Below are 16,460 nucleotides of genomic sequence, written 5' to 3'. Positions count from 1 at the left end.
ACCCGGGATCTTCCTGCGTGGAGTCTCCATGTTCTCCCCGTGCAGCGTGGGTTCTCTCCGGGTTCTCCGGCGTCCTCCCACAGTCCAGAAACATGCTGAGGTTAATTGGTGATTGTAAATTGTCCGTAGGTGTGAATGTGAGTGTGCTTGGTTGTCTGTCTCTAAGTGTAGCCCTGTGATAGACTGGTTACCTGTCCAGGTGAACCTGCCTTCACCCTGAGTCAGCTGGGATAGACTCCAGTGAGGATTAAGTGGTGTATAGAGGATGGATGGATAATAATAATAATAAATTATTTGCTCCAACCAGATTGTGTAAAAAAACAACTCAGTGACTCAGGTGTTAGCAGCAGTCACGTTGGAGCATTAGGTTGAACTGCAGGTCGTATTTATGCAGAAGATGCTTGATAACCTCTCAGAACTCAAGCAAGTGGACGTTTCTTTACCTTTTTAGTTCAAACTGCAGCAGAACTACAGCAGTCATGTTGATGAATCTCCATGAAGAGATTCTAAATAACCTAAAGATTCTTAAAGTATTTATATTTGAAGAGTTTATTTGCAAAAACAGAAAACTCCATTTTTGTAGATTTTCAGAAAACGTATTTTTTTGTTGTTTGCTTGAGATGATATCAGTCAGACTGAAGCTGAGTGGATTTGACTCGGTAGAAATGACAAAAGTAGAGATAACTTAAGTTTGACTGATGTTGTCTCAGATAGTCGATGGAAAAATTGGTTTTCTGAATGTTTGTGAAGATGGAGTTATCTGGTTTTGCAAATGAACTCTTCGTTTACTTATTCATATAAACCTTTTAAGTCACAAACATTGTTTTGCTTTGTTGGAACAATAATGTTATATTATGTGTATTTTAAACTCAGGTTTTTGTGTTAGTTGATTTAAAGCAAAATTCAATGAAATTAGCTTTTTGATTTAGTTTTTCTTAACCTTGAGAATTGAAGTTCCTTCAAATAAACAGTTGAAGTTTTTTTTTTTTAAAGTTAAATAAATCAATTTCTTAAAATTTCTACATAAGGAAACATTACTTAAAAAGTTGTCATAAGTTATTTTTTTCATGTTTGCCAGCTTAAGACCTTGTGTTCATAGTGATCTTAAGTGCATAAATGACAAAACTTCCTTTTGTTGGAACAACTTTTCATGAGTTATCAATATAAAGACTTTTTCATTATTAAGTTAAAAAAAAGATCTTAAACACAGAAAAGCTCATTCCTCTGACTGAGAGCAGTTTTTTGGTTGAAGATAATTTAATTAAAATTCATCTTAGCTCAAAAAAAATAAATAACGCAAACAGCAGCCAGTATTTCTTTGTGATTTGTGCGACTGTCTCATGCGGCTCCAGCGACACTAACTCAACCTGCTGATGACGGGACTCATTCAGTTTTTCAATATGTGCATCTTTCTGGGTGTCAAAACCAAAAACTGTTTGTGCTGTTTGCAATAATTCATCAGTCTGGTGAGTCTTCAGATTCGTGTCCAGCTTTAATTCATGAGCACCAAACTGTTAATTGAGTTAAAGGTGCAACAGGAAGTTGTTGTGGGTGTTCAGGTGCATCAGTCAGCCCGTTCCCCGTGATGCTGAGCTGCTCCAAACAGCCACAGCTCTATGCACACGGCGTCATAATTCAAAGTCACATTGCCCTCTGCTGCACAAAGGAGCCCGTTCAGTTTGAAACCCCATCAGCCATTCCGGTGACAGACACCTCAGTCACTCCAAAGTGATTCCCCATCATTGTGGATTCAGCGGCGCTCTCTTTCTGTTGGTAAAATAGCTTCCTTGTTCTGTTCAGGCAATAACTTCTGCTGCGAGTTTCCCAGACAAGTGGCGTTTAAATCAAAGCTGCTAGCGGAGGCCGCGACGCTGCGTCGCTACTGACGGCTGCAAACTTTTACTTGACAAACATTAGTGCAGAAACGTAACGCCGCGCCCAGCATGTGTTTATGCAAACGCTGACCTAAACGAGAAACGATGTGTTAACGTGAAGCAGCCGGCTTTATTAATCTATGAATACAGAGAGGCTGTGCGTCGCATCCAGGCTTTAAATTCATCACTCCAGACAAAATACAGGCTGAACGAAGAGAGACGGAGGAGTGATGATAACAAACAGAGGAAATGAAATGAAAGTGTTCGGGTGGATGCTGGGACGGAGGAGGAGTGAACTGAACGTAGGATGTAGACGAATGAACTGATCTTTTCTACTTAATGTAAATACATGAGTTTAGCTCATTTCTGGTTCTTTTAACCTAAAATCTCTCATTTCTTAAACACTTTTTTTAAACTTTAAAACAAGGGTTCTTATAAATGAAGACATTTGGACATAAAGTGAACGTCTGAGAGTTCATTCAGCTTTAAATTAAGTTTATAAGACGTAGAACTAGCACGTAGGTAAACTTTACGAGATGCATCGTTAGACTGTTAAACCCTCCCAGAGATTCTCGTGTTTGGTTGTTTGAGAAAACCAGCTGTTGTTTTGGTGTCGAATTTAGTCCCTAAACCCACAAACTTGTCATTTATCCGGCTGTAGGTGATGGTAGCTAGTAAATAAAATGATGAGGCTGAAAGTTCTCAACGTATAGAAGTAAGAATAAACTGTTAAAGAAAAGCAGGTCTGTCTGTAACCACTCACACTAGTTGATTCAACTTAATATATTGAATTTATTGAACTTGTTTTCTTTGGGTAATTAATTTGACTGAACTAGTTTCACAACTCAAAAGATGAAATTGAACTAAATGATGAGCTGAAGTGGAGCTAACTCTGAGGTTGGAATGAACTTACAGAGTACAGAGTAAAAAGTTGATTAATCAGGGGTTAATTAATGTACTAAATGTTCTTTATAATAACCCAGGACATAAACATATATATGAAACCAGCCTTAATGTGCAGGAATCACAGAGACGTTGGTGTTTGAGGTGTTACAAGGATTTCAGGAGAAAACAACAACAACAACAAAAAGCTTTTCTATTGACTAACACAAAGACAACGAAAGTCCAAAAGGTTAATAAAAAAACCACCGGGAGCAGACAGAGGTTAACCAAAAACCCCAAAAGTCAACACGAACATGGGGAGCAAACCGAAGCGAAACAAAAAGGTACAAACACAAGGAAGGACTCAGGTAAACCAGAGAACGGACTCAGTGTGTCCTGGAGGTTTTTCCTCTGAGCTGCACCAGTGAGGCTTCAAAAGGAAGTGAGCGACGTCAGCGATCCTCGGTCCACGTTTAGGTTTGAGTCCAAAGAAAACAAGTTGGTCGACTGAATCGCACAAATCCTGTGTCTTCATAAATACGACTCTGATCTTCACGTCACAGGATCTCCGTTATCAGCCTGTGTGAAGCAAACATCTGACTCGCTTCTCTTCTCAACAGCTGCCTTCACATAAACCATCCCACAAGTCATGTTCACTTAAAAACTCTGCAGGAGGTTCATGTGATGGACAACGAGCTCATAAAAAAACAGTTTATCAGTCAAATATGCAAACAAACGGTACAAACACTGACTAAATTCTCCTACAACTGGCAGCTAAAACAGAGAACGACTGATGTCATGAAGTGTTTGAGTCTTATGGTCCGTCAGCCTGCACTGTAAAACATCATCAAAGAATTTAGTCAAATTAACTCACATTTGCTGGTTTACTTCTTATTAATGTGTAATTTTTCGCTATTTAATGACTAATTTTGAATTTTAAACCTCTTTACAGCTTAAAAAACACGATTTCTTATAACTTGAGCCATTTTGAGTTGAATGAATGAACAGCTGAGAGTTCACTCAACTCAATAAATTAAGTTTATACGAAACAAAACATATAATCAAACTGCCCAGGATTCATTGTTAGAGAGTTAGAACTCCTCAGAGACTCTTGTTTTTGGTAGCAAAGGAACTTGCTGTGTGTCTTTGTTAAACTATATTATGGTTGTTGCTTCTTAAAACAATCAAACTAACACTAACCATGACTAAAGTTGGTATTAGATTAGCTTCCTACAGCTGTAGATTTCTAATGTATGTCACTGAAACAGGAGCAGCCTCAGATTTTCTTTCTGTAGGTTCTTAAAGTTAAATGAAGCCAAAGCTCAGAACATGTAAAAGGAAAGCAGTTAAACGAGTTGACTCAACTTAATATCTCAAGTTTAGTTAATCTAACTGCGAGCTAGTTTTACACTTTAATCACTCATAAAACAACTTTATTAGCTAATTAATGAGCTAATGTGTGTAGTAGTGGAACTGAGGTACATGTTTAAGGAAAGCAGGAGGATTTATGTTTCTAAGATGAAATAACTCAAAGCAGCGCATAAACCACACGTTAGCTTAGCTTAGCACAGCTTTACCTGCATGTTCAGATCTGGATGATTCACATTATAAATAAAGTGTAAAATGTAAAGTCAGACTGTGATCAAGTCGAGCCATTAGGTGGATAACAACTCAGTGTTTGCTCATAAGCTGAGTGTAAAGTTGCTCTCCATCCGTCTGAAGGCGAGTCTGCTTCCTAAAATTCCATCAATTACCATCTGCAACTGAACATTGGTCAGCAGGGAAAATGACTGAAAGAGTCAGTGATGCAAGGAGCTATAATCTGTTCCCAAGCTACCCGGTGTTTGTTTTGAAAAGAGAGAGATGGAGAGGGAGGGAGAGAAAGGAGAAAAAAGGAAAAGAGACCAAAGAAACAAATGGACCCATCTCCTTCCTAAAGCGTCGCTTTTCCAGCTCATTTATCAAAAGCAGAAGAAGAATTCTTTATGATTGGCTGATTACCAGAAGCATTCATCACCGGCCGATGCATCCCCTCCAATGTGACACTGCCATTTTGGATAATTTGTTAAGGATGACAAAGAGGTCATTGTTTCCTTGGCTTATTTTTGACCTTTTTAATATTAGGAAATTAATTTTCTATCTGAAACAAATGTATTAGGTCCTGTCACAGCGCCGAGATGGATTTTTGCACCTTGAAATCCTCCTTCTGCCACTTCCTCCGTCTGTCTGTCTCGTTCGGCGGTCAGATTCGCCTCCTGTGTGAAGTTGTCTGTGGGGTTTTTTTATTTTTTTGTGTCTCCGTCTCCCCTCTCCTCTCTCTATGTGCGTTAAAATGTCGTCTGGTGTCAGCCAACCATTTCTGATCCATTTCTGAGATTTACGGCCAATTTTGGCCCATCATCCCTGCGTCGTTTCAATCCCTCCGCCGTCCCTGTCTTTATTCTGCCTCCGCTGGAAGCTGAATTGTCTGCTTTTCACAGGAAGACACAGATGAAGCTCTCATGCTCCGGCAATTTTTATGCTATTTTACTCAACATAGTTCAAAGGCTCTCACCTTATCTTAATTTTTTTATTTTTTTTTAACATAATATTCAAATTATTTCTTCAATGCCGCCCCTTTGCTTATCGCATCTTCCTCCCTGCACCTATCGCCCTCCTCCTCCTCCTCCTCCTCCTCCTCCTCCTTCATGTTCTCTTGGCAAAGCCCTCCCAGCAGATGTGGCAGCTTATGTGGCACTAACAGGCCTGAAGCGGAGGGCTGCCGGCGCCCGTTCAGCCTGATTACAAGTCACCTCTGTGTTCATAAACTGACAAATACCGCCATCAATTTGAGAGCGAGAGGGCGAGAGGAGCGGATCAGATAGACGGAGACAGACGGAGGCAGAGTTTTGTGTCATTTACTCTCATCCATGAAGCAGGTCATGCCATCTGCCATGTTCTGTCGCCGCTGCATCATTAGAGGGTCACTGACCACGAGCCCCGCCGGCGACCCCAATTGGCTCCTCTAACTAATGAAATATCGGTTAGAGGTTTACAGTGTTTAAGGGACGTCACGGGGGAATGTTTACCGTCTAGTCCTGGGTTTTTTTTTTTGTTGGGTTTTTTTTTAGTCAAACTTTAACCCGGTGTTTTCGCTCTGAGGCTCTTCACTTATCTTGTCGCGTCTTTTCACGCTCACTTTCACCGCTCACTTATCACCAGTTCACTTGAGGTTGGAAATTATCGTCACGGCAGAACTCTGGAGACGGACCGGCGAAGCTTCGGGTCTTTAACGACGCTCGCTCCTCTCAAAAACAATGATTATTTTCTAAAAACAAACTCCGCTGGCAGACAGACTTCAGTGCAATTCTTAGCTTTACTTTTAGAAAACATCTCAAAGATCAGGATTTAAATCATCAGTGTCGGCTTTATTGACCAGTCCTTCGTTTATGTCACTCCAGTGTCATAGAGGGAAACAATTCTTCTTCTACTTCTGTCTAAAAAGTTCAAAGCACCTATTCCCACCACTTGATTTAATGCATGTGACAAGAACAAATTATAATTTACTGATTAATATAAACCCTTCAATGGGTAGTGTTGATGGAAATAAAGTTATAGTTGCATCAGTTTAATCTTGTGTGTAATTTAAACTCAAAATTTCTGCATTATTGATTTAAATCTAAAGTCAGGTTAAAGTAACATAATGAAATTTGCTTGATAACTAAATTTTTCTTTCCCTTGAGGTCTGGATTTTAAAACTTGGGTTCATAATTATGTTAATTAGCTACATGACACTCAAAAACCTGTTTAAATATCATGGAAATACTAGTTGGAATGACTTGCATATTTTATGAATAATCACCTTAAAAACAGTTATGAAGTGAGTTATGATTAAAAATACTGTAGTCTGTCAGTTGAACAAGGGGCTGCAGGTGTCTCGGTGGTTAGCACCGTGGCCTCACAGCTAGAAGGTCGCCGGTTGGCGTCCCGGTGAGGACACCCGGGATCTTCCTGCGTGGAGTCTCCATGTTCTCCCCGTGCAGCGTGGGTTCTCTCCGGGTTCTCCGGCTTCCTCCCACAGTCCAGAAACATGCTGAGGTTAATTGGTGATTGTAAATTGTCCGTAGGTGTGAATGTGAGTGTGCTTGGTTGTCTGTCTCTAAGTGTAGCCCTGTGATAGACTGGTTACCTGTCCAGGTGAACCTGCCTTCACCCTGAGTCAGCTGGGATAGGCTCCAGCCCCCCATGACCCTGGTGAGGACTAAGGTGTAGAGATGATGGATGGAGGGTCAGTTGAACATAATTTCATCAGAAATTGTCATAACTCAAAAAGACTGGTATAAACTGTTGTTGTTGTTGTTGTTGTTGTTGTTGTTGTTGTTGTTGCAAGTGTCTGCAGTCTGGAAATATGCACTTTGAATAAGAAAACAAAGGAAGTCCAGTAGCTGCTCGTGAAGTCTGTAATGTGAGTATCTGATGCTCGTAACAGAGCTGCATTCAACAGCACCGGTTTGATCCGGCTCCTAAAAAGTAAACCCTGAGCTCTATCAGTTCACTCAGGTAACTCAAGAAAACATGGTATCGGATTGGCTCAGCAGGTGATCAATACTTATCGATTAGAGCTGGACGGGTTATTGGGACATCGCTGTTTACAGTGGTTTTAGCGAAATGTGCTAACTTGTGGCTGGTTCATGAGCACACAGCTGGAAACCCTTCCCTCACATCCTCCTGTGGAATCACCTTTCACGGTGTCCCGCCTTATCGGCCTCATCTATCCGCCCTTATCTTGCATTTTCTGGTAATGTGCCGTTAGCTGGCAGTCATGGTCTGCAGTGGTCCATGTTACAGTAGTTAAAGCACGACGCAGGCAGGAACCTGTTTGCTCATCAAAAGAGAGAAACCAGAGGCTTTTCTTCCTTTAGTGTTTGTTCTCATCCATTTTATGGGTCGTCGTAGATTCTCATCCACAGATTCTCTGTTAGTCATGAGCAAACCTTTTGTTAGTGTGTTTCTTTCACCTACAGCTCTTTAGCTTTTTATGTTACACACAACATGAGCATTTGTTTAACCCTCGACAGCGAGCTTTAGATTTCCCTTCAACCTGCTGAAGCCGTGTACATATCAGATATATAAAGAGTTGGGATGCAGGTTTCTTTTCTTTGACCGTCTTCACAACAGAAGCAGCAGAAGCGTAAGCAGCAGATTAAACAGAGTTTTTCTGCTCTAACTACCAGCAGCGTCCCAGCCCAGCGCTGCCTCTAATGCCAGCAGCTTTTCATTCTACATTAATTTGTCAGATGGTCCTTGCTGTGTCGGAGTGAATGAGCCGGCGATGGTACGTCGAGATAGCATCGCGTTCGGCGAACCCACTGAGCATCCTTCATCCTAAAAGGCTTTTCCTCTCCTTACATTTAAAGTGAGACACATTGTTTGATGATGAGCAGAAACTCACCCAAAGATCTGACCTTGTTTGTGAAGAAGAAACGGGCTTCTTTTAAAATGAAGTAACAGCTGGATTTTCCTCATTTCGCTCACAGGACGAACGATACGATTCTTTAAATCCAGACACAGTGAAGTTTGTTATTTGCTCTGGACGTAGCGTCGGCTTTGTTGTCGTCATGTATGTGAATCAGCTGTAAATGAATAAAAATTGGTGTTTTTGTGACGCCAGTGTTGACTTAATTAGGTAGTTGTGAAACAAAATTTGCTTTTGTTTACCTCTGTGTGTAATCAAGGGCCCATTGTTGCTGAGATTACCTCCGTAACACCAGATCTGCCCCCAGTGTTGGTGTAAACCGCATACGTACGATACAAAAGCAGAGAATTGAACAGGCGGTCGACTGACGTCCTCCCAGTCCCAGACTGGCCTTCCAGCCACCAGAATGTTTCCTCCCACTTGATAGTCCAGTTGGACCCGGCGGAGACACTCCACTCCTCCCACAGGTATTATGTGTTTAATGTTGTAGGATGTGCATTACCGGAGTCGTACGTTCAACTTTTTTCTCCTGAACAAGCAGCAGCTCCCCCTCCTCTCCCCGAAAGGTACACTGCTGATGCCGAGAGCTTTATTCAGGAGCTTGTAATCCTGCTTCAATCAGCTTCTTTTCCTTCCCGTGTAAAGATAAGCCCAGCATTTACGGCCCGCACCACCACCACCACCCCCCGCACCCCGCTCTAATTAATATGCAGCAGATAAGTACTTGTCTGACAAAATTCATTCGTTTGACCTTCTAGGTTTTACACTAAACTGTTTGCCGCCGCTGCAAGTTCACCACAAGTTGAGAGTTCCCTGGAGTTTCTGCAGCAAGACGGGCTTTTGTTTCTCTCTGAGAGGTTTAATTTGGACACTCGCTCGCCCCTCTGTTTCTCCCTCTCCCTCTCTCTCTCTTCAAATTGTCTTCTGACTTTCATTCAGCAGTCTCTGTTTCTTAATTGCCCCTAATTGCTTAATTACAATTTCAAATGAACAATTCTGGAGGTCAGAGCGGGTTGTTAATTGAAGCATCAATCACAGTGGTGGGGCCTTCAGAACCGTCTCCGTCTGATTGACAGGGCATTAACTGAGCATTGTAGTCAGTCTGGACATGACATTGTGGGGCTCCATCGCCGCTACCGCTGCTCCTCCTGCGTCCTTCAAGGAGACCTTCAAGGCATCATGTGGAAACCTTTTGGGTTAAGATCAGGACGGTGTCGGACTTGAACTGTTTGTGTCGTTCTCACACCAAACCATGAGGTTTACGTCCTCTACCTTCTGTCAACACATGGTCTCTGTGTGTTTGATGGGTTTCTTGGAGGTCTTTCTCCTCTCACTTCATGATCTTCATAAACATGCACTGTACGTCAGATACCTGCCTACGCTCCTCTGTCTACATGATACACTGGCCAGAAGTATCTGGAAACCTGGTCCATGTGCAGTACTTGTTGTACTGGGCTGATTTAAAGTTTTTTTGTTTGACACCATGCCTCCAATTAAGAGAAATTTTATCTTATTTTTGCAAAAGCTAGGCTAGTGTGTGGCTAGCTAGGCTAGTTGGTGTCATGAAGGGAGAGCACGGTCTGTAGCAGGAGGCTGGAATCATCCTTAATCAATAATCAGCAGCTGCCTCAATCAATAATCAGGTTATACAAACTGATGTATGCTCTGTGCTGATGTTACTGTTTTAGTCAACAGACATGAATGGGATGCTCAGACATCTCATCTGCTGCTGGCATCTATCTGATCCCGCCTGTCTGAAGCTCATGTGCTCTGGCTGGAGGTCATTAATCGTCCCAGAAGTCTTTGTCATGGTGCCCATCGTTAGCTAAACCCCTACGATGCTCTTTGATGGCCAACATGAACTCCCTGTAGTCTGACTGCCTGCTGTGGTCGCTATAGTTTACTATAGTGAGAGGCTCCACCTGGTGGAACAACCAGGTACTACAGCTAATCTAACTAATCTAATCTGACATGCACGTAGAGAAAACAGGTTGTGATCTTTTGGAGCTTGTGGAGCCACTCTGCCATCTCCACACGACATCTCAGACAGCGTCCGACCGAAGCTTCACATCACGGCTCATATCCACCGAGTTAGCATAAGTTAAAGCTTGGATGCAGAAATGCACTTTTTTTGCTTAATGTATTGCAAACCTATTTAATTATCGAGCTCATACGCTGGCTTTTAACAGCTTTAATGCACTTGAAGGGTCTATTCAGCAGAAACTGAACGTTAACATTGACTTGAGGTCAAAACACTCGACTGAGACATCAATAATATAGCAGATAGCGTTGGATCTGTTCTTCGGTGCAGCTTTATGTTGTGTCGGTGTAGCTGATCTCTGCTTTAATCTCATCAGTGTCCAAACATTACATATCCTGAGTGTCATTTTTTAGTTGTCTGCTCATTTAAGGTCACATCCAGCTCATGATGCTGAGTAACCGGTTAAACACTGACATTTAAATGAAGGTCTGTAGACGTGTCGTGCACCTCATGTGAGCAGCCAGTTAACCTCTCCACCACATCCTCTTTCCATCACCTGCCCGTCCACCCTCCTCCAATGCAGCCACCTCCCTCTCCTCCCCCTCCTCCCCCTCCCACCCGCCCAGAGGTTGGGAGACCCAGGTGATTATTAGGCTGGTTTCCCCTCGTCTAGACCCCGGCTGCTCGGTTGTAACTCCTTCCACTCTCCTCCTAATAGACCCCGAGTCTCTTTCTCTACTCTCTCCATCTCCCTCCCTCCTCCTCGTCTCTCTTTCTCCTCACCCCTCCCTCCTCCTCCTCCTTTCATTTTCATTCTTAATTTAACTCTCCCTTCATGTCTCGCTATATATTTCTACCTCCCATCGCCACCGCTGCTCAGTTGGCTGCATTTAGCTTCTTTTTCCCCCCTCCTCCTCCTCCTCCTCCTTTTCTTGCTCTTTTTTTTTTCTTTTGTTTTTCTGTTGTTTCTCCCTCCTCCTCCTCCTCCTCCATCCCCACCCCACCTTCCTCCTCCTGCTGCTGTTCCTCTCCTCTGGGGCTCCATCCATCAGGTTGTCGGGGGCTGCTAGCGGCCGACTCCCAGCCACCATATTTCACCGCCAGCCAGCCAAGCAGCTGACAGCATAGCCACCGCCAGGAAATTGCTTTGGCTGTGAGCGGAATTTCAAACACAGGCACACTGCGTCGCCGGGGCCGCCCAAGCACCGCTTCCCTCCTCTCTCTCCCCGCCGCCAATCTCTCCCAACACATCTCTATGTCTCTCACTCGTTTCCTCCCTCTCTCTGTTTGTCTTTACGTACTTATTCCCTCCCGTTCTCCCTCTTTGCAACCCCATCTCCAGGTTGTTTTTTTTGCTCCTCCCTGCCCCTGCGTCTCTTCACACAACACCAAAACCACATGCATCCTTTTCCCTCTTTGTCTTTTTTTTTGTTCCCTTCCTTCCTTCCTTCTTTCCTTCTTCTTCTCCCACTATCTCTCCCTCCTCCTCCTCCTCCTCCATCCTCCTCTTTATGACCCACAGGGAACAAGGTGTGGTGCTGCATCTCTAATGAGCAGAGAGAGGGAGGGAAGGGAGATAAAGAGAGGAGAGGGAGGAGAGGAGGAGTGGAAGGATAAAAACCGGGAGAAGGCGGACAAAGCGATAAGATAGAGGAGAGGTGGGATGGAGGTGGGTGTAGCTCCAGAGTTCAGGGTCAGGAGGTGTGTTTGTTAGCGGGGCTGGATCTGGGTGGCTGTGTGGGGGTTTGTATTCCTGCCCTTGTCAGAGCCAGTTTAGGACTGCTGAGGTGAGGATGTGTTTTTTGTTAACAGTCTTCACACCTGTTCTCGTTTAGGTTTACATTCTAAAAGAAAAAATAGTCTCAACAAGAAATTGACGACCAATTGTTTCATCTTTAATTAACGTTTAAATAACAGTTGCTGAAACACTTTGGAAGTTTTTACATTGATTTCCAGGTTGTTCCACATCATTTAAAAGGAGTTTTTTTGTGTTAATTGACATAATTATGAGCATAATTTCTTACGTTACTGAACTCCAATTAGAGTTTCTTAAGTAGTTTTCTGTTCGTGTTCAGCTTTTGAGAAACCGTTCAGCAGCAACATTTTTGATAATTAACTTTGTGAAAAACATTTTTTTGGTTTATTTTTACGATGATTGGTAGCACAAGTGTTTAAGTGGATTATTTATTCATTCCAACTCGTGTTTCCATCAGGGATTACCCATAAAATTAGTTTCTAGGTTTTTTATTTTTTATTTAATCTTTTATCTGATGGCATCGAATACCATTTTGCAAGATAATACACGCTTTAAGTATTGCAGATGAGCTGTAGTACCTGGTTGCGTCTTTCTGTTTAGTAACTAGAGGAGGCAGGAACTTTAATGTTGGCTCACAAAGGGAACTGTTGGAGTTTAGCTAGTAAAGGAGCACCATGATGAAGACTAGTATAGGACTTACTGACCTCAGACCAGTGAACCAACTCTAATTTAAACAACCTTATGCAGTGATCCTTTATCCTGTTTGAACATTTCAGCGTGACAAATGGTGTAGAATACAGATTTGTGCCAGTGCTGTTAACTTCACTATATGATTGACCTCGGGGCCGCCGCTGTAGCTCAACTGGTTGAGCTGATGACCCATGTACTGGGGCTATAGGCCCCGATGCAGCAGTCATGGGTTTGAATCCAATCCATGGCCATTTGCTGCAGGTCCATTCTTTGCCCCACTTTCCTGTCTCACTCTCTACTGTCCTGTCAAATAAAGGCCAAAAAATAACTTTAAACGATTGTCCTTGAACAATCGGTTCATAAGCCAAAATAATGCCTCCTTGACGCTAACAGTCTTAGCTTGTAGCTTACAGGGTTCCTTAAGAGCAGGTTTGAAGCTTAGTGTGGTGGCTCAGCTATCTTGACAGTTTCTGACTCCTATAAAGTCCTGGCTAAACAAAACATGTGCAAAGAAGTGAACTATAAGTGGAGCTGCAAACATCTGTGAGTCATGAACTGCAGCTATTCCTTTAACAATACATAACTTTAAACCTCAATCCAGTTCAAGTGAGTGATAGATACATAAAATAACCCCCACACATTTGTCATAAACTGGGAACTTAGCTACAGAGACCAAAACTTTTCCTGTATGAGGGTGTCAACAAGTTTATTTCTGTTTTTAAGCTGGACATTTTAACATGGGGCGTCTATGGGGATTGAGTTGCTTTTGGAGCCTCCAGTGGCCATCTGAGGATCTGCAGTTTTTGGAGCTTCTGTGTTGGGTTCATTTTTCAGCCCTGGAGGCTGCCACTGGGTAGGAATAAATTAAATCTCCTGAACTGAGTCCAAAGCTGTGCACAGCTGAGTGACACTGTTTTAATGAATATGCTTTGGATTTTATTTTTTACCAACTTGAAATGACACAAGACAGACAAACTGCATTACAACAGCAGAGAATAATGGTTTAAAGGTGGAAAATCACAAAAAAGAGAAGCTAGAATCCTAGTAGGATGATTATAAACCTGTTTGTTTGTCGCCACAGTCTTCAATTTGTTTTACTATTTTCTTTTGTGAGTCGTTTCTCAGTTTCCTTTGTACCGAGACAATAATGTCCATCGATCAAAAATCAAGTGGCTTCTTTCATACGGACACGTTTGAGGAAATTTATTTTGTCGCTTTTTGCAGTTTGAGCACAATAAATATTCAAAACCAGATTGAATTACTGTTATAAACCTGGAAAACGCTGGTTGGTGACCTCAGAGCGTCTCGAGTTTACACGAGTCCTTACGAGTTTAAGAGAATTCGCCTTTGCTCCGTTAGTTTCGATCGGAAAGTTCTCCCTCCCTCCTGCAGCACATTTGTAGTGTCGACATTTGTCCGGCGCTGAACTTTGCGAGCGTTGAACGTTTGAAAGCGGTGCTTCGGTGGAGGAGCCATCTGGACGGTGCAACGTGTTATGATGATTGTGCATCTTGAATTTTAAAGGGTGAGAGCTGGAGGTTAGAGAATATGTTATTTGTTTGTATCACAAAATAAAAGTCTGTGTGCGTGTGTGTGTGTGTGTGTAGGTGTGTGTGTGTGTGTGTGTGTGTGTGTGTGTGTGTGTGTGTGCGCTGAATGATAACAGCTAGAAAAACAGATCTTATCAAATCCATTTTACACAGTGTATACTAGATAGAAAAGACATTACACGCTCAATATGAAGTCAATATTAACCTGATAAATAAGTTTGGTGTCCGTGATGAATCTACGAGAGTGTGTGTGTGTGTGTGTGTGTGTGTGTGTTTATACAATATTCCTCTCAGCTCAGCGGCCCATGTATGTACTGAAGGGCTGCCCTTCAGAAGGACAGCTTGATTGAAGTTATGTGTGGGTGGTTGGCTCCTTTCAGGTATGACGAGGTGTCTGGAGGGTTCGTGGTCGTCCCATGGGTGAAAGCCTCCTCCCGGCACCGTCTCCTCAGAGCCAGCGGAGGCCTTTCCTTACTCCCAGCGGAGGGGCTCGGCTGTGGACTGTTGCTCGCTGACAGACAAATTTCCCACCTAACCTGCTGCTTCTTATCTTCTGTCTGTTTTGTCTGTCCCTCTGCTCTCTCTCCTCCTCCCCCCATCAGAGGGTGAGTCTGGAGTTCTACATCGACGTCCATGCCCACTCCACCATGCTGAACGGCTTCATGTATGGCAACGTGTTCGAGGACGAGGAGCGCGTCCAGAGACAGGCCGTCTTCCCCAGGCTGCTGTGCCAGAACGCACCAGACTTCTCTTTTGTAAGTCGCCACAAACAGACTCGCGCAAACGCCAGCGAGGCGAGATCTGGACGAGAATTTCACCAGCTTCGGGTTTTGGAGGCTGGCTCCAGAAAATAACATGAGATTGTCTTATTTCTGCAAACACTGAGAATGTGCTGGCACTTACTGTCAAACTGCAGACAGATGAGGACCTCGGAGGTGCAGATGTGAACAAAAGCTGTATGTATGTTTTGCATGTTGTGTAAATTATGCAGATTTTGTTATATTACCAGAAGACCTGTGTCTAATGCATGATTGTTTATTGTCACAGAGATGAATGCATTTCAGTTATTCCATCATAAAAAGTTAATAGGAGTCATTGGAAACTTTTGTTCACACCTGCATGCATTTAAAGTAGGACGTTGATTTTCAGACTGTTTTGCATGAACCTCGTCTCTTTACCCTGAACTTAGCTCTGCTCAGAACAACTGTGATTGCTGTCAATAAGTACGTCAGAGCTTTAATCTCCTGTAGCAGAATGATAACGAGGTGCAGTCAGACCGTTCTACACACTTCTGTAGGTGGACGGGTGGGGATTGAACCTGCAACCTTCCAGTTAGTGGATCTGCTCTCCCACCCAAACCACACCCTTAAACACATCCGGCTTTGTGTCTATTTTCCTCCAAATGGAACCATAATTTACTAAATTAGCTGTATTCAATTAGCATTGAGACCAATACAGCGGTTTTTCTGCGTTTTCGCCCTTAAGAACGGTTCTGAAAGAGGTTCTACAGTTAAGGGCGTAACAAACAGATCAGTTTGTAAGGTCCCCATAAGTTATTATTAGAACACTGAGCCATCCTCCATAAGTCTGCGAGAAAGAAATGCATTTTCCTGTTTTAGTTTCTTTATTGATCAATAAGGAAATCCTCACTGGAAACTAAAGACTGCCATTACGTTGTGTTTAAAGTTTTGTTCACGACTGTACACCTGCATGCATTAGAAGTAGGATGTTGATTTGATAGGAAACACCGAGCAGTGAAAACAGTGAAGCGGCCGACAAAAGAAAATCTGAGCCCAAAGAATCTCAAAAACTATTAATTGTAGCTGCTGCTTCTCTTTTATTTTTTCCCCAGAAACTGTAATCTGACTTCACCATCCCTTATTTAGAGTCTGACTCTGTTTCAGCCGGAGCCCTCGCAGGTCTTGTCAGATTTGTGCAACACAACAGTCGATATGCGGCTGTAGAGACGTTGGCAGTAACAGACCTGAATCCACGGCAGACCGCCGCGGTGCAGCGTGAACTTTTTTAAGTGCAGCGATGAGTGAACTGACACACAAACACACAAGCAATTTGTTTTTGCTCCTGTTGTTTGTGTCTGAGAAACAATCTGTCATTCAAGGTTTGTGTCAGCTGGGAAACTTTGCCCACCAGTCGGTCCGTATTGAACGCTACGGTTTCTACTGTACAGGATCTCCAGAGGGATGTGAGGTTGTGCATCACAGATTGGTTAATAATGTGTGTTCAGAGAGGCGCTTAATTTCAAACCGCTGCA

General features: G+C 42.9%; 1 protein-coding gene across 1 annotated transcript in view; it reads left to right on the top strand.

Moving 5' to 3' along the window:
• The window catches only part of agbl4 (AGBL carboxypeptidase 4), a 250,453-nt gene that overhangs the window by 207,874 nt on the left and 26,119 nt on the right, over positions 1–16,460 (top strand). Inside the window, exons 7-8 of the mRNA XM_008293187.1 lie at positions 14,569–14,608; positions 14,791–14,943. Of these exons, the coding sequence (XP_008291409.1) occupies positions 14,569–14,608; positions 14,791–14,943 (193 nt within the window). The remainder of the gene's footprint in view (positions 1–14,568; positions 14,609–14,790; positions 14,944–16,460) is intronic.

The sequence above is a fragment of the Stegastes partitus genome, unplaced genomic scaffold, assembly GCF_000690725.1.
Source record: "Stegastes partitus isolate 25-593 unplaced genomic scaffold, Stegastes_partitus-1.0.2 Scaffold864, whole genome shotgun sequence".
Lineage (NCBI taxonomy): Eukaryota > Metazoa > Chordata > Actinopteri > Pomacentridae > Stegastes > Stegastes partitus.
This window is presented reverse-complemented; position numbering and strand designations above follow the sequence as displayed.